Source organism: Octopus bimaculoides, chromosome 3, assembly GCF_046866305.1.
Source record: "Octopus bimaculoides isolate indiv1 chromosome 3, ASM4686630v1, whole genome shotgun sequence".
Lineage (NCBI taxonomy): Eukaryota > Metazoa > Mollusca > Cephalopoda > Octopoda > Octopodidae > Octopus > Octopus bimaculoides.
Genome location: NC_142930.1, coordinates 164685671 through 164704861, shown reverse-complemented (window position 1 = coordinate 164704861; position 19191 = coordinate 164685671). Strand labels below are relative to the sequence as shown.

At 37.8% G+C, this 19191-nt stretch overlaps 1 protein-coding gene across 4 annotated transcripts in view; it reads left to right on the top strand.

Annotated features, from left to right (window-relative positions):
* Positions 1-19191, top strand: part of LOC106879768 (epithelial splicing regulatory protein 1) — a 68192-nt gene that overhangs the window by 31840 nt on the left and 17161 nt on the right. For 2 of the 4 annotated variants that reach the window (XM_089349961.1, XM_089349959.1), the window contains exons 4-8: positions 3531-3620; positions 4193-4247; positions 9164-9274; positions 10051-10226; positions 10911-11005. In XM_089349961.1, the coding sequence (XP_089206087.1) occupies positions 3531-3620; positions 4193-4247; positions 9164-9274; positions 10051-10226; positions 10911-11005 (527 nt within the window). The remainder of the gene's footprint in view (positions 1-3530; positions 3621-4192; positions 4248-9163; positions 9275-10050; positions 10227-10910; positions 11006-19191) is intronic. The other 2 variants (XM_089349960.1, XM_089349962.1) reach the window with 1 other exon arrangement.

Sequence of the window (19191 nt, the reverse complement as noted above, 5' to 3'; positions counted from 1 at the left end):
CATTTTCAATAGTCTTTCAAGCACTTAGAACCTTCTTGATTCTTCTTATCATTATTATCATCATCATCATCATTATTATTATTATTATTATTATTATTATTATTATCATTATCATTAAAGGCAGAGAGCTGGCAGAATCGTTAGCATGCTGGACGAAATACTTAGCCATATTTCACCCGTTGCTCTGTTCTGAGTTCAAATTCCACTGAGGTCAACTTTGTCTTTCACCCTTTGAGGGTCGATTAAATAAGTACCAGTTAAGCGCTGGCCTTGATCTAATCGACTTAATCCCTTCCCCCAAATTTCAGGCCTTGTGCCTACAGTCGAAAATGATTATTATTATTATAATTTTATTATTATTATTATTATTATTATTATTATTATTATTATTAATATTATTGTTATTATAAAGTAAAGTTTCAAATCTGTCCAAAACTGTTTCGACAATTATTTGTTTTGGTGATGAAGTTTTCCAGGAGGATGTCCAAAACGTTTTCATTGTCCCCACACTCATCCTGACCCTATACCACCTGACTACTGGCACAACCCAACCTCCCTCCCTCCCTCCAGCTGTCACTTCTTGGAGTCTCTGTTGGGTACAGGTGTAAGAAGAACAAGAATGTGTCTAGGTCTACTCTCAACTACATGGCCATACCTCCTCCTCCTCCTCCTCCTCCTTCTTCTTCTTTCGTTCTCTTTCTCACCCTCTATTCTTCTTTCTCACTCCCTCCTGACAAAAGATTAATGTCTCAAACATTATGACGCTTTCACTTCCCATTAAAGCTAAAAGCATATTTGTTAGTGTGGTTCTTTTGTATAACTCATTGTACATTTTATTTACACTATATATGTATATATATATATATATATATATATATATATATATATATATATATATATATATATATATATATATAGAGAGAGAGAGAGAGAGAGAGAGAGAGAGAGAGAGAGCGAGAGATAATTATATAGAATATAATTATCATTAAGGATACTGAAACTACTGTGCCTATATGCTAGAAAAAGACACCAAATACACTCGACCACTGCACAATTCACTTCAATATACACAGATTGAATTCAGAGCATTATTTTATGAAATTTTGGCTTGTCCACTTTTCCTGCTTTCAACCTGTGGATATTGAAGTGAATCTTCTAGTAGTTGGACATATTTGGTGTCTTCTTCTAGCATATAGGCTCAGTGGCTTCTATGCCCTTATAATTGTATTCTATATAATTTTATATCTATATAGGTTAATTGATTTAGAGGTTAAAATAACCGATTAGATCGACTCCAGTATACAACTGGTACTTAAATTATTGACCCCGAAAGGATGAAAGGCAAAAAGTCAATCTCAGCGGAATTTGAACTCAGAACGTAAAGACAAACGAAAAGCCACTAAGCATTTATTGCAGTAGTTATGTATAAAAATTTAAAGAGACAGATTGGAGTAGAGAAGAAAATCATAAACTGTATCCATTTCTCCCATTTCTTGGATTCAAATTCTTTTCAACTGGATTTTTCTGTTATATCATCATCATCATCATCATCGTTTAACGTCCGCTTTCCATGCTAGCATGGGTTGGACGATTTGACTGAGGACTGGTGAAACCGGATGGCAACACCAGGCTCCAGTCTGATTTGGCAGAGTTTCTACAGCTGGATGCCCTTCCTAATGCCAACCACTCAGAGAGTGTAGTGGGTGCTTTTACGTGTCACCCGCACGAAAACGGCCACGCTTGAAATGGTGTCTTTTATGTGCCACCCGCACAAGCCAGTCCAGGGGCACTGGCAACGATCTCGCTCGAAAATCCTACAGGAGCCAGTCAGGCGGTACTGGCAACGGCCACGCTCAAAATGGTGCATCTCATGTGCCACCCGCACAAGAACCAGTCCAGGGGCACTGGCAACGATCTTACTTGGCTTGCCGGGTCTTCTCACGCACAGCACATTTCCAAAGGTCTCGGTCAGTAGTACGAACAACCATGCTACATGGCAGTGAAACATGGGCTGTAACTGCTGAGGACATACGTAAGCTCGCAAGGAATGAAGCCAGTATGCTCCGTTGGATGTGTAATGTCAATGTGAATACCCATCAGAGTGTAAGTATCTTGAGAGAAAAGCTGAACATTAGAAGCATCAGTTGTGGCGTGCAAGAGAGACGATTGCGCTGGTATGGACATGTGGTGAGAATGGAGGAGGATAGCTGCGTGAAAAAGTGCCACACCCTAGCAGTTGAGGGAACCCATGGAAGAGGTAGGCCCAGGAAGACCTGGGCTGAGGTGGTGAGGCAAGACCTTCGTACATTGGGCCTCACCGAGGCGATGACTACTGACCGAGACCTTTGGAAATGTGCTGTGCGTGAGAAGACCCGGCAAGCCAAGTAAGATCGTTGCCAGTGCCCCTGGACTGGTTCTTGTGCGGGTGGCACATGAGATGCACCATTTTGAGCGTGGCCGTTGCCAGTACCGCCTGACTGGCTCCTGTAGGATTTTCGAGCGAGATCGTTGCCAGTGCCCCTGGACTGGCTTGTGTGGGTGGCACATAAAAGACACCATTTCAAGCGTGGCCGTTTTCGTGCGGGTGACACGTAAAAGCACCCACTACACTCTCTGAGTGGTTGGCATTAGGAAGGGCATCCAGCTGTAGAAACTCTGCCAGATCAGATTGGAGCCTGGTGTAGTCATCTGGTTTGCCAGTCCTCAGTCAAATCGTCCAACCCATGCTAGCATGGAAAGCGGACGTTAAACGATGATGATGATGATATATACATATATACATATATATATATATATATATATATATATGCATGTGTGTGTAGTAAAAATATACTTTAAAGATGATGGTCCAACCTATGCCAGCATGGAAAGTAGATGTTAAATGATGTGTGTGTGTATGTATACACATATATATATCTTACATACACAGATACGTTCGTACGTACATAAAATATATATGTGCATATACACACACATACACATGTGTACTTATGCATATTATCTTTCTGTTTTCCAAGTTCTCTAAGCATCTTCTTATTATTATTAATATTACATATATATACATTATTGGCACCTATTATGTGTTTAAATGTACACTAATTTTATAAGAATAACATATAGTCTATTGATTACTTTTTGCATGCGAGGTCACTGGTAGAAAAATTTCTATAATTTACCTACCCTGCATATTTTTTCTAATATATATATATATATATATATATATATATATAATAATGTAGATATAAATATTGTAAGTATACATTGTAAAGATTAATTTAATATTAGTCTATGTACATACATATACATGCACACACACGTACATTGTAAATAAACATGGCTACATGACATAAATAGCATAGATACAAATATTGTAATTATTCCTTTAGTAACATGAGATTATTAGTTCTGTAATGTTAATCTCCACTGAAAATTTCTCAGCCTTGTTCCTGTAGTCTTAGAAAATTGGTAAAGGAGAATTTTGAAAGCATTCTTTTTTTATTTTCTGAAAGATTTTACTTAACTGTCATTAGATTTGGGACTGAAACCAGATCAGTCTGTGGAATATGGTGTCCATCAATGCCAGGAGATGGCAAGCATTTTACACAGAATGGTAACAAGTGGTGAGTATTCATAAAATTATTTAATTCTTAATTGCATAATAAATGAGCAATGCTATTCTGATATAAATAAGGTTTCATTGAGAGTCCTTTATTTGAAAAACAGAATGTGACATTATTTTGACATGAGCAGTGTAATGTTTTTACATTGTACCATATGTGAGGCAAGGATCACACAGGTAGTGTTAGATACCCATGCCCCACCAGAGGGTTGTGTGGTACCCTGGTTCATGTCACACCCTAGATACCACACAACCTATCCATGCTCATGATGGTGATAATGTATACACGACCCATGCCATTTCCAATGCATTCCAGCATGGAAGATGGGTGTTGACCCTTCAGCATTTTAACAGGTCATGTCTAGTCCAAATATCCAACCTCATTCTAAAGATAAACAATTGCTTCATCAAAATCTCAAAACTTTGTGAAAATGCAGGATAAATTCAAGAGAAAGAATGTAAATAGGCATTACATTTGACAGAGATTATCCTGAGTTCTAAAGATTATCCTAAATGCTAAATGTTTAAAAGATGAAGAGGATTTCATTAATGCTACAATTTTCTTCTCTGAAGGTCATTCATTTGGAACTGCAGAAATGATTAAAGAACATTTGGAACCAGGAATATGGTGAGTTGAATATTCAATCATTTTAATGTTTGGGAATTATTAGATAGATTAACAATAAAGTAATAGATTAACAAGAATGTAATCTTCTAAAATGGAAGCAAGGAAGATTATGCCCTGACCTCTCTTCACCATCCTTTCTCTTTTCCATTTAGGGTTAACCATATACCATAAAAACCCATGTAATTTATGCATATTTTCCACAAAAATAAAAATACTTTGAGGGTGCATAAATTTATGCATGAGTAGATCATTTCCAGAATTTTTTTAGAAATATTCTTTTTTGTTGAAAAAAGACGTACAAAACATAAACATTCATACCAGAAGTTAACACATGTAATGTCAGAATAGGCTTTTACAGAAAAAATTAGGGTTTAAATATAATGAAGTTGACTTTTATTTATGCTGGATAGTATAATGCTTACTTTTTCTGTATAAATTTACTAAAACCTTAGGAATAAGAACTCAGGTTTGAAATTTCTCCAAGACACTTGATGAAGGCTGGAGGATATATCAGCTGAAATGTTGTGTTAACAACAAACAAGATGAGGACAAATATCTGTCACATGTAAATAATGTACATAATTCCTCATCTCTTAAATATAGAACTGTAAAGCCATTAATGTTTATTGGTAATTAAACTTAATTTGCAATACATATGCATATTTATCAGCCTTGTTTCTGTTGGTAATCCTTATCAACAACTTTTTCTGTGATTATGATTTGAGAAGACATACAGCAGTATGCTAAAGATCGGACATAATCTCTTGTGGGCAAGAAATATAAAATAAAGTTTATTATAAACAACACAAACACTTTGTAATTTAATAGCTTTTAAAATGATACTTGTTAAACAGAAATTATTCTTATTTAACTTCTATATCTATTTTAATATGGGGTAGAACCACCTTTGGCAGTAATTACAGCTTGAATTCTACGAGGTATGGACTCCTTGTACAAAGTTTGAATTGCAGTACTGGCAACGACCACGCTCAAAAGGTGTTTTGACGTGCCACTGGCACATTTGCCAGTAACGCAACGCTGGCAATGATCATGCTCAAATGGTGCTTTTTATGTACCACAAAAAAAAAACAACATAAAAATAAACAAGCTTTTGATGGTTTTATAGATATTTCAAAATTATAATGCTACAAGTTCCCATTATTTTGCCCAACCCCTGAATATACATATATACATATACATATATATATACATATATATATATATATATATATATATATATATATATATATATATATATATATATATATATATATACATATATATATATATACATATATATATATACATATATATATGCATATATATATGCATATATATATATATATATATATATATATATATATATATATATATACCGGAGTAAGCACATGAAATGTGCAACAAGGTGGAAAAAAGAGTACTCAAATACCAGAGGTAGAGTAATATGCTTTATTTAAAAGCAGCAGAAATATAACAAAAAAACCGTTACTCTATACATATATATGTATATATATATATATATATATATATATATATATGTATATGTATATATATATATATATATATATATATATATATATATATATATATATATATATATATATATATATCACAAATGATGTTGGCGTCAATTTTAAATCTGCCCAAGACTTGGCCTCATGCTATTTGCCCATAACAAAAATTGAACTCGGTACAGATAGCAACATTACGTCACAACTACTTTACCTCAATCGGTCCAGCTGTTTTTAATACCATACCAAAATACGTCAAAACGGAAATGGATCCCATAAAATTCAAAAGTTCACTGGACAAATTTCTTCAAAATATCCTGGACCAACCTCCTACACCCAGATATGTCTCCAACAATAATAACTCTTTGCCAGAGTGGGCCATTGCGCCCCATATATGACTAAAAGACTTCACCAGGTGGTGCCATTAAGTCAGACATGGCCTGGGCTTATACTCACCAAAACCTATCAAAGCGATCAAAGTTATATATATATATATTTGCATAGCTGTGTGTGTATGTGTGTGTGTGTGTGTGTGTATGCATCTGAGGGCCCACTCTGACAATATCATCCGGTTCTCTCTATCTCCAACCACTGACGCCAAAATCTTATCAAATAATATTTACATCTTATCAATTAGCATTACTAAGCTAAATAAACATGTTTGCTTCATTTAAAATACACACACACAGGTATATGAATATATATACATATATACACATACATACATTTCTTTTTAAACAAAATACCTTATCTTGTTTCATAGCATGACAGGCAGTGATTATCATCATTATCATCATCATCTTTGTTATTATCAGTGTTGTTATTATTATTATTATTATTATCATTATTATTATTATTATTATTATTATTATTATTAACATTTCTTAGTATATTTTTAACTCTTTGGTTTTGTTATTTTTATTATGAATTATTTTGATGCCAAGGTCGACATTGTTTTTCATCCCCCCCCCCCCCCCGCCCACCAGGCTGGGTAAAATAAAGCACCAGTCAAGTACAGAGGTCAGTGATATTGACTTGTGTCCCTCCCCTGAAAATTGCTGGTCTTATTCTTAAATCAGAAGCCATTCTTATTAATCTGACCATTATTTCAGCTGGTAGAATCGGTCGCACATTGGACGAAATGTTTAGTGGTATTTCTTCTGGTTTTATGTTTTGAGTTCAAATTCTACCAAGATCAATTTTGCCTTACATGCTTTTGAGGTCAATGAAATAAGTACCAGTCATACACTAGGGGAGGGCAGGTCAATGTTATTCACTACCCCCACCCCTCAAACTTGCTGGTCTTGTGTCTAAATTAAAAAGAATCATGGGAGATATTATTCATTATTATTATTGTTGTTATTATTATCCTTTTGGGGTTGATGTAATCGACTATGCCCCCTCCCTCAAAACATCAGGCCTTGTGTCTGTAGGAGGAAAAATTATTGCCTGTATGGCGGCACATAAAATTGCCTATGTAGTGCCATATAAAAGCTCCCAGCACACACTCTATAAAGTGGTTGGCATTAGGAAGGGCATCCAACCATAGAAACCATGCCAAATCAGACTGGAGTTTGATGCAGCCTCCCCGCTTGCCAGCTCTGGTCACACTGTTCATCCCATGTCAGCATGGACAAGGGACATTAAATGATGATGACGATGATTATTATCATTATTATTGTTATTATTGTTATTATTGTTATTATTGTTATTGTCATTGTTATTTTGGTAATCTCACTAGTGCAGGTGGCACAAAAAATTCACCCAGTACACTCTGTAAAGTGGTCGATGTAAGGAATATCCATCTGTAGAAACCCTGTCAAAGCAAACAATGAGGCCTAGGGCAGCCCTCTGTTTCGTCAGCTCCTGTCAAAAACCGTCCAACCCATGCCAGCATGGAAAATGGATGTTAAATGATAATTAACAAAATTCTCAGATAAATTCAGCATGGCACAGTGTGACATGACAAGGTAGTACCTTTTGAGTTAGTGGTACAGCCCACCCAAAGGGCTTCAATACAGTTTCCATCTACTGAGTTCCACTCACCAGATTTAGGTCAACCCAAGGCTGTAGAAGATGACATTTATTAAACACATCATGCAGAGAGATTGAACCCACTATCTCGTGATTGCGAAGTGAACTTCTCAGCCTGTCAGCCTCACTGCACCTCTGATATATAATACATAATTAATTGTGGTATACAGTATGAGAAATAGATTTAGATACACACTACATATACAATTGTCAAAGCCCCACTATATGAGGTGGAGTAAGCAGGGGCGGCGGTAGTGGTTTTGTATTGAAGTTCTCTTGTTAAGATGTGATGGGGGGGGGGGGGTACATTGTCAAAGTCTCATTGTATGAGACTGTGGTGAGGTGACGGTGGTGGTGGTGCCTATTGTCATAGCCACACTGTTTGGGATGGTGGTGGTGGTATGTATTGTTAGTTAGTTACTTAGATTCATAATTTCTAGTCTCGGTTCTCATAGCTTCATTGTTTCCTTACAGTTTTAACCTTTTAGCATTGAAACCAGCCATATCTGTCCCAAATATTCCTCCTCTGCCTCAAGCCATGGGAAGAAGAGTATTGTTGTTGTTGTTGTTATCACAGTAGTTGTTTAGCCCCAGGCCAATACTGATTGAGCAGACCTATGGTCAAAAAGCTTTGTATCCCAGCCTTCCTATTTTAAGACAGCAGAAACTGATTTGAAGAAATTTAATGACCGTTTCACACGGAAGTAGCCTTTGTTATCTCGTTTGGAGCTTAATGTTGTAAGGTAGACATGAAAATCTGAGGATTTATTAGTAACACTCTAGATTACAACAGTTCACTGTGTTCTTAGTGACACACTACAAGTACAGTCAAGTGCAACCCCTGCAGTCGCAGGGGGCCTCTATGGTTGAGGGACCCCATGTTAAAATCAAAGTATGTAGATGCTCTTTTATTTATATCTGGAAGTTTTACTTATTGAAATTTGTACTTTTGAAGACGTTCTTTGGGGTAACATGAAATATTGAATCTCAGAATAAAGTAAAATATAGCTATGAATAACAGGTGTGTAGATTATGAATTTTGATTGAAAGGATGGGGCCTCGAAACAAAAAGTTGCAGGGGGCCTCTAAAAGTCACATGACGGATTTGACTATGGTGACTGAATAACCTTGACATATATATATATATATATATATATATATATATATATATATATATATACATACTACTGACATGCCTAACCTTGTTTAAATATATTTCTATAAAAATTTTTAAATATTTTTTCATGTCCCACAATGTATCTTCCTGTTTTTTCCTGAACGTTCACTTTGATAGACCTGAACAATTCATGGTTTTACTTTATCACTGTTTCTTTTTTCTTGTTTGTTTTTCTCCTTGTTCTTCCTTGGCAGCAGTAAGAATGAACGTGTTGATGATAATACAGTTGTAAGAGCTCGAGGTCTACCATGGCAGTCATCTGATCAAGACATTGCCAGATTTTTCAAAGGACTCAATATCATGCGGTAAGAAGAACTGTTTGCCATTTCTCAGGTTCATAGATGACTTTTCCCACTGTTGTGGCCAAAGTTGCAGATATGGCTCCAAAAGGGCTGGCATGGCTGTGTGATCTCAAGCTAAGTTCTGCTGCAAAGTGCCTTCTATTATAGCCCTCGATCAATCAAAACCTTATAACTGGATTTGGTAGATGGAAACTGACAGAAGCCTGTCGTGAGTGTGTGTTCATGTGTGTGTGTGTGTGTGTGTGTGTATTTATATATGTTTGTGTGTGTGTGTGTGTGTTTGTGTGTGTATGTATGTTTATATATATATATATATATATATATATATATATATATATGTGTGTGTGTGTGTGTGTTTGTATATGTGTGCGTGTATATGAATATTTGTTTGTGTGTGTGTTTGTATATGTGTGCGTGTATATGAATATTTGTGTGTGTGTGTGTTTGTATATATATGTGGGTGTGTATATATATACATATATATATGTGTGAATGTGTGTTTGTGTCTGTATACACACTGGATGAAATGCTTTATGGCATTTCACCTGTTGCTGTGTTCTGAGTTCAAATTCCATCAAGGTTGACTTTGCTTTTCATCCTTTCAGGGTCGATAAATTAGGTACCAGTGAAACACTGGGGTCGATATGATCGACTGACCCCCTTCCCCCAAATTTCAGGCCTTGTGCATATAGTAGAAAGGATTATTATTATTATCGTTATCATTATTATTATTATCATTATTATTATTATTATTATTATCATTTGTTTTCCTTATGTAGAGGCGGTGTGGCACTTTGTCTTAGTCAACAAGGTCGGCGAAATGGAGAAGCTTTGATTTGGTTTGAAAGTGAAGAACATCGAGATCTTGCTATGAAGCGACACAAACACCACATTGGCCAACGTTACATTGAAGTTTATAAATCAACTGGCAAAGATTTCATCAATGTGGCTGGAGGTAAGATGAACTCTTCATTGGGTCTTTATCTACTTTCTCTTTTCTCTTCATTTGTGGTTTCCACTCGATGACAGCAATTTAATCCAATAGCTTATTTAATCCTGATCCTTATAGAACCAGGATTTAATCTGGTGTAGGTGTGTTTGCATCCCTGTAACTTAGCAGCTTGGCAAAAGAGTTCAATAGATTAAGTACCACATTTAAAAAAAAAAAAAAGTCCTGGGATCGATTCATTCGACTAAAAAGTTTTCCAAGGCAGTGCTCCAGCATGGCTACAGTCTAATGACTGAAACAAGTAAAAGATCATCATCATCATCATCATCATCAGCAGCAGCAGCAGCATCATTTAACATTCGTTTTCCATGCTAGCATGGGCTGGACGATTTGACTTGTGACTGGCGAACCAGAAGGCTGCACCAGGCTCCAATCTGATCTGGCAGAGTTTCTACAGCTGGATGCCCTTCCTAAGGCCAACCACTCTGAGAGTGTAGTGGGTGCTTTTATGTGTCACCGGCACGAGAGCCAGTCAGGCGGTTGCCACCGGCACGAGGGCCAGTCAAAAAGATAAAAGATATATATTATATGCAAACCTCAGCTAAATGCCCTTCTGATTTAATCCTCAATAATGTCTCCAGAACAGTTTGAAAGTCTTTCTCCAAGTTTTTCTTTCCTATTTGTTTGCAGGAAATAATCTTGAAGCTCAAGCATTTTTATCCAGAGGAGGACAAGTGATTATCCGAATGCGCGGATTACCTTTCACTGCAACTGTACAACAAGTGGTAAGTCCTCTCAATGTCCACTCTGTTACCTTTATTGTTGTGCTGTCTCCAATGTCAACCCAGTTGGTCGTTGGATTTTGTGTTCTTGGTGGGGTTAGAGTTAGGGCAAACACATTTAATGTAAGTGCGGAGGGTCATTGAAATGTTATCTAGAAACAGATGTAGGGAGGTGGATGGACGGAGGCTGAGAGAGAATGGGGGTGGGTGCTGAATGGATGGATAGATGTGGGGAGAGATAAATGGATGGAAAGAGGGATGAATGGATGGAGAGAGAGTGGGGGGAGCTGAAGTGATGGATGGAAAGGAGAGAGGGGGCTGGATGGATAGATGAATGGTGGGATGGTTGTAAGGGTGAATGGATGAAGAGACGGAGGAATAGATGAGAGGAGGGATGGGCAGATGGATTGTATCAAAGAATAGGCAGGTATTCAATACAGGCAACATAAAAATAAATATTATTCTTTTCTTTTATTCTTTTACTTATTTCAGTCATCTTGACTGTGGCCATGCTGGAGCACTGCTTTTAGTCGAGCAAATCGACTCCAGGACTTATTCTTTGTAAGTCTAGTACTTAATCTATCGGTCTCCTTTTGCCAAACCACCAAGTTACGGGGGATGTGAACGCACCAGCATTGGTTGTCAAGTGATGCTGGGGTGGGGGTGGGGGACAAACACAGATACACAAACATGTACACACACATAAATATATACATATATATCTATATATACGATGGGCTTCTTTCAGTTTCCGTCTACCAAATCCACACACAAGTCTCTGGTCAGCCCGAGGCTTTAAGTATAAGGCACTTGCCCAAGGTGCCACGCAGTGGGACTGAACCCAGAACCATGTGGTTGGTAAGCAAGCTACTTACCACACAGCCCCTCCTCTACTGCAAGACACCTGTACCTCTCCCCCTATCATACATTAACCTCTCAACACCTGGCACAAAACCACCTCCTCCCTCTATACTGCACCCCACCCCCACCATTTTGTTAAGGGGTCGTATCCTGTGAGTTACTTGGTAACTTCATTAGCACCTGTGCCACAAAAAAAAATGCATCCAGGACACACTGTGAAGTGGCTTTCATTAACCTGTTAGCACTCATGGTCCTTTTTTTAGGACCAGAAGGATAATCCATCATATTTCTGCAACACCTGTATTTTTCTGAGATACCTTTAATTAGTCATCAAGACTGGAGTGTCTTTCAAATATTGTAATCAAATTTTTTTATATATTTAGTATCAGATAAAATTGTATAAAAAAAAAGACTTTTGGTAATAAATTAAATAAAAAAAATTGGGTATTAATGGGTTAAGAATGGCATCCCACCCACAGAAACCATGCTAATGTAGACACTGGCGCTCAACACAGCAATCTGGCTCATTGGCTCCTGTCAAACTATCCGACATATTCCAGCGTAAAATACAGACATTAAATGATGATGATGTCTGTTTTAGCAGAAGACATTTTTTTTATGTGTATCTTAAATGCCATTATGTCTCAATACTACAAAAGACAGCAATATTCTGAAGACATACTTCTGTATATTAGGGATTCAGATGACCTAATTTTGTCACCTCACAAATTAAATGATTAAACCAGTTGGCCAATAGGATCATCTCATTCCTGTGACAGTTTGGCTACAGAATAATCATGGCCAACCATTATATTTAATATGGTTTGGTGAACTGAATGGCTCATTTATAAACTTAATATTCTAATTACTCACCCTACGCTTTGATGAACAATCTTTATAGCAATTTTATTAGCAATTTTGAAGGAATTATTATATTTTCTATCTTCCATTTTATATTTATAAAAAAAAACTAACAAAGCCTTTTGAGGTGAGGATGACAGAAAAACACATTTTCTCTTCTTCAATTTGTCACAGTATTTAATTTTTTTTAGCGAAGGACATGAGACATTTTCTGCAAAGCTTTTTTTGTTTTTTTTTTGTCTTTTAAACCATAAAATAGTATAAATACAGTTTTGTTCTGAACTGTAGAATAAACAGGAAATTTGTTAGAGCTGTTAGTTGTTGGTATTTTCCAAAGCTGGAGTAATTTGCTCAAGAAAATATAAAGGAACGGTTAAGAGCTTTTGTACGTTCTTTTAAAACAAGATCTCATATTTTTACTACGAAAGCAATGGTGGACTGGCTATTCTTTGGCTTGCTTCAGTCATTTGACTGCGGCCATGCTGGAGCATCACTTTTAGTCAAACAAATCGACCCCAGGACTTATTCTTTGTAAGCCTAGTACTTATTCTATCAGTCTTTTTTGCCAAACTGCTAAGTCATGGGGACGGAAACACACTAACATCAGTTGTCAAACGATGCTGGGGGGGGGGGGGACAAATACACACACATATATACACACAAGGCTTTGGTTGGCCCAAGGCTATAGTAGAAGGCACTTGCCCAATGTGCCACTCAGTGGGACTGAACCCAGAGCCATGGGAAGTGAGCTTCTTTCCACACAGCCACTCCTACGCCTATGTCTTATATTTAAATATATAACAAGCTAGGGTATTATATTTAAATCTTTTATCTTTTACTTGTTTCAATCTTTAGACTCTGGCCATGCTGGGGCCACAATCTAATTTTTAGTCGAATGGATAGGCTCTGGTATTTGTTTTTTTTTTAAGTTACAGGGGTGTAAACACATCAACACCGGTTGTCAAAAGACAGTGAGGATCAAACTTAGCAGTTCGGCAAAAGAGACCAATAGAATAAGTATTAAGCTTAAAAAGAAAATAAGTACTGGGGTTAATTAGTTCGACTAAAATACCTCATGGCAGTGCCCCAGCATGGTCGCAGTCTAATGACTGAAACAAGTAAATGGTAAAAGAGAAAAGATGAAAGAAAATAGTTGAAATCCAAGAAGATTAGTTGTAAACTTGGTCGGCACAAAAAAAAAGCGGTTACGTTGATCTTGATAAAATCTTAAAAATTCAAACATGTCTGGGTTTTTTTGTTTTTTTTAATTTATCTGTTCCTTTGGTGACCATCACTAAAATATTCTCTTCTTGGTTCCTGTATTTATTTCCTGTTTTAAACTCAAACTTCAACAAACACCCTGTTTGTCTAAAGGTTGGGGAACAAGAGAGACAGAGAGAGAGACAGAAAGAGAGACAAAGAGAGGGACAGAGGGAGAGAGAAAAAAAAGGCAATGTTAACACAAGTATCCTTATTTGCTTTGGTTGGTTGGCTGGCTTAATGCACATCCCTCCTCCCACCCCTCACCCCTCACCCCACCCCACCCTACCCCCACCCTTTCACTGTTGACACTGGGTCAATATGAGACTTGCTGTCCAAATTCCTCTCTTTGTTTATTAAGCACTTCTCTGTCTTGTGTCTGTTAACATACAAACAAACATTAAGAAAGAAAGAAATAAAACCCAATAAACTGGCGTTCGGGGGGGGGGGTAGGAGTGGGGGGGAATACTTCGAAGGGAGCGGGGGGTGGGGTGGTTAAGGGTGATGACAACCTTATTATCTTCTGCTTTTACTAGATTTCTGCACCCCTCCCCGCCATGTTGTTTCACTTAGGTTAATAAAACAAATATTTAATATTATGCAGCCAGGTAAAAAATAAATGGGTTTTAAGAAGTAATTTTGTAATGGCTCTCTTGTAATTTGCCATCGTTGTTTGTGTGATGGCATTAGAGAGAAAACTATTATAAGAAGTCAAACTGTATCATTTTCTATTGATTATTTTTGATTCACAAAGTTTTCAAACGACGATCATCATCATCGTCATCATCACTTTTTAGTGTTTTCCATGCTGGCATGGGTTGGATGGCTCAACAGTGGCCAGTGAGGTAGAGGACTATGTCATCATCATCATCATCATCATCATCATCATCCAGTTTTTTAAATCTGGGTTTTGTCCCCGTTAACGGGGGTAGCTGGATCTACCTCAATGCCATAGCAACTGAGGTAGGCAGGTGCAGCCCACCCCAACCTTTGGGTTGGCTGGTGCCCATTCTCCTTTGCTATCATGAGGCCTTTTTTGGAGCTGGATTTTCTATGGGGAGCATGCCCTTGCTTACCCCTAACCTCAGTTTCTAGACATGAGTGGTCCCCGAGACCAAAGCCTTTACCACGATTTTTAAGAACTGTGATGGAAACCTAGCTCAGGAAGGGAGGTACACTTCTCCCTGAGACCCCTTTGAAGACCTATGTGAAGATCCACATGGTTTCTATGGCTGGATGCCCTTCCTAACACCAACCACTTTACTGAATGTGCTGGGTTCTTTTTATGTGGGACCAGCACTTGTGAGGTCACCAAGTAACTTACAAGACAAGAACCCCATCAGCTGATTGTAGTGGGAGGTAGGGTTAGTATTGAGAGAGATGGCTTTACAGCAGGTGATGAGAAGTTAATGTATGATAGAGAGACAGGAGCAGCTGTCTTGCAGCAGAGGTGATACATGGCTGCTCCGTTGGAAAAAGAGAGAGAGAAAGAGGGAGAGAGGGAGAGAGATGTTGGTCATGAATATGTGTTTGGGGGTGGAGAATATAAGTGGAGTCCTCTCTATGTTTAGCCCCCCTGTGGGCAATAAAGAAATAAATATAAGTGGAGTGGTGCAGAAGATTGGACAGGGTGAGTGAATAGGTAGGTTGATGAGAGTGGGAGATAGGGAGGAGGAGCATGTTAGGAAGATGAGTTGTGGGGGTGAGACTCATCGGGGATAGACAGTATGTGAGGGACATAGACGTAAATGGCAGAGAAAATATAGGGTTATACAAGTGAAATTACTGAGATATATATTTATAAAAATGTTGGAAGTTTGAAATTGTCTCAACCAAATTTTTTCAATGGCATTTGTCTTACATTGAATAAACAATATTTAAAAAATAAAAAATTCATCGACTGGTATGGCAAGGAAAGAGAGTGTGTGGTGGGGACAAAGAAGGGAAACCCAAAGTGCATGCTGAAAGGGAACAATTGAATCATTAAGCCGGTGTTGTCCTTTAACTACCTTGGAACTCTCATCCCAGAAGATGAAGATGTGTGATGGAGATCAAAAGACAAATAGTGCTGACAGAATTTGCATTCTCAAATTTGTAAAACATCTTGAGAAACCATACTCTGAGCATCAAGATCAAAATCTGTAATTTGAACTGCTATGTCTACCTTGTATTAATGAATGGAAGTGAGGCATTGTCTATACTGTCAGAAATGAGAAGGGGCTTTGAGAGCTGGGAAATGTGGTTCATAAGGGGAATATTGAGGATAACATGGAGAGACCAGGTTGCAGTAAGTGGGAAACTGCTTCAAGAGATAAAGGCCAAGCAACTGAGATTTCTTGGTCATGTGATGAGGAAAGAGGGCCTGGAGAATTTAGGGATGACCAGAAAGATTGGTGGGGAAAGAAGCAGAGGAGGGAGAAGGATGTCAAACTTGACGAACTGGTTGGAAGAGAGAAGCATTGAACACCAGGAAGAAGTGGAAGTGCTACAGGAAACAAAGAACAGGGAGTGGTGGCAGGACATGACTGCCTATGTCCAACATTCTGGACTTGATACCTAAAGAGAGAGAGAGAGAGAGAGTATTTTTAATAAAGAGATTTGTTTGGAAGTCATGACTTCCAGTTAATTATAATTAATTGACAACAAATTACAGATTAGAAAATTACTATTTCTAAATCTCACAACGTGAGACATTCAACAACAGTACTTTGTAGTAAAGATTGTTTGCCAACATAACATGGCAGTCCTGGTTAGGACAAATGTTGCTATAATTTAGCCCCAGGAGATGTCGTCTCCAACTGGTTATATGACACGATCTGTGTCCTTACATTCCCTTGTTCGAAAGATCGTGTCCCAGCTGGAGACAATATCTCCTGGGGCTAAATTACAGCAACATTCATCCTAAACCAGGACTGGCATGTTATGTTGGCAAACAATCTTTACTACAAATTACAGATTGTTTCATGGTTTCCACTATTTGTCTATTTTGTGATATCCAATATTCTTTGTCAAGGGTACACCAAAGTATGCTGGAATAAAAAGTTTCAAACCACTTGTTCTGGTACATTCCAGAAAGTCTGAAATTATTTATAAACATTGTTATCTCTTTTCTTTTTTCTTTTATTTGTTTCAGTCATTAGACTGTGGCCATACTGGGGCACTGCCTCGAATTTTTAGTCTTTTTATAAGCCTGGTACTTATTCTATTGGTCCCTTTTACAGAATCACAATGTTATGAGGATGTAAATAAACCAACACCATTTGACAAGTAGTGGTGGGGGAACACACGCGCATGCGAACATACACACACACACACACACACACAAGCTGGAAAATGGACATTAAAGGATGATAATGGTGAGGATATATTTACAAGCTTCTTTCAGTTTCTGTCTACCAAGTCCATTCACAAGGCTTTGGTCAGCCTGGAGCTATAGAAGAAGACACTTGCCCAAGGTGCCATGCAGTGGGACTGAACCCTGAACAATGTGGTTGACCCTCTCATTTATGGAGAGCTGAGAGACAGACATGGCTATGTGGTTAAGAAGTTTGCCACTGCATGGCACTTTGTGCCAGTGTTTCTGCTGGGAGTGGACTTGGTTGATGGAAACTGACAGAAGCCTTTTGTGTGTGTGTGTTATTGTCATCTTGTCTTGATGTTACATGATTGTCCACTGTCATACAAGCAGCGTCATTCATTTCCAATATTCTGCAAAATTATCTTTGCCCATGAAGAAATATCACTTATAGACTTTGTTTGCGAAGACCTATTGAGGCAAGTGAAATCAAAATCGAAATTGCTGACGTGGCCGATGACAGCACTGCCTGGTTGGCACCTGTGCCAGTGGAACGTTAAAAGCACATCTGAGCATGATTGCTGCCAGGGCCATAGATTGGCTCCCATGCCAGTGGCACGTAAAAAGCACCATTCGAGCATGATCATTGCCAGTGTCGCCTTAACGGCACATGAAGAACAACATTTGAGCACGGTCATTGCCAGAACCACCCGACTGGCCCTCGTGCTGGTGGCACGTAAAAGCACCCACTATACCCTTGGAGTGGTTGGTGTTAGGAAGGGCATCCAGCTGTAGAAACGTTTCCAGATCAGATTGAGCCTGGTGCAGCCTTCTGGCTCACCAGTCCTCAGTCAAGCCATCCAACCCATGCCAGCATGGAAAGTGGATGTTAAATGACAATGATGATGATGATATAGGTGAGTGTTGGTGACAGGAAGGGCATCCAGTCATAGAAAATCTGCTTCAATAAACTCAAACCCATGCATGCAAAGAAAAGTGGATGTTAGAATGATGATGATGATGATGATGATTGTGTGTGTGTGTGTGTGCATGTGTGCGTGTGTGCATGTGTGTGGTATGGTGAATTCTTGTGTTTACAAGAAAATAAATGCTTTTAAACCAAAAAGGTAGAACTTGTTTGTTTTATCAGAAATTGTAGCTTCAAGAATCATTACTCTGAGCTTAATGTTACTAATTACTCAAGCAAACAACTCATTTGACAATTATTCAAAGTAATTTGATAAAAAGAAACCAATAAACACAAACACCAGCCTTGTTTAAGAACAGATACCAAACATCATTGACTTAAAACCTTGAAATGGGTCTTCATTTGGCTTCAGTTCTATGACTGAGGCCGGTAAATGACCCTCTTCTTGACAACTCAGTCTGTTTCTTTCACCAATTCATTGTTTTCTCTACATCTCTCTCTCTCTCTCTCACTATATATCTACCTTTCTTTCTCTCTCTCACTATCTATCTACCTTTCTCCCACTAACTATCCATCTTCCTCTCTATTTTTCTCCCTCTATCTTTTCATCTTATTTAGAATACAAAGATGTCCTTTCGAATGAGTTAAAGAAAACAATCAAACATTAAAGCTGCATTCCAATACAAAGGTTTTTTCTCACGTTTACAATTTTTTTCTCTGAGAACGAACCTTTATAATTGCATTTGACCTCATAATTGTATTTCTGTCTATACACACACACACACACACACATTCTATTCAATGCATTTTACGTATGCTGACTCATAAAGAGGCAGTTTCTAGTCTCATGGCTATTATTCCCATTTTCTATAAGATTGTTTGATATTTTACAGTTTATGGTGTGGCATGATGTTGTGGTGCTTAGAAATAACTGCAATCCTGCTACACTGTATTCAATTTAAGCAATGTAAGTTAGGAATCCAT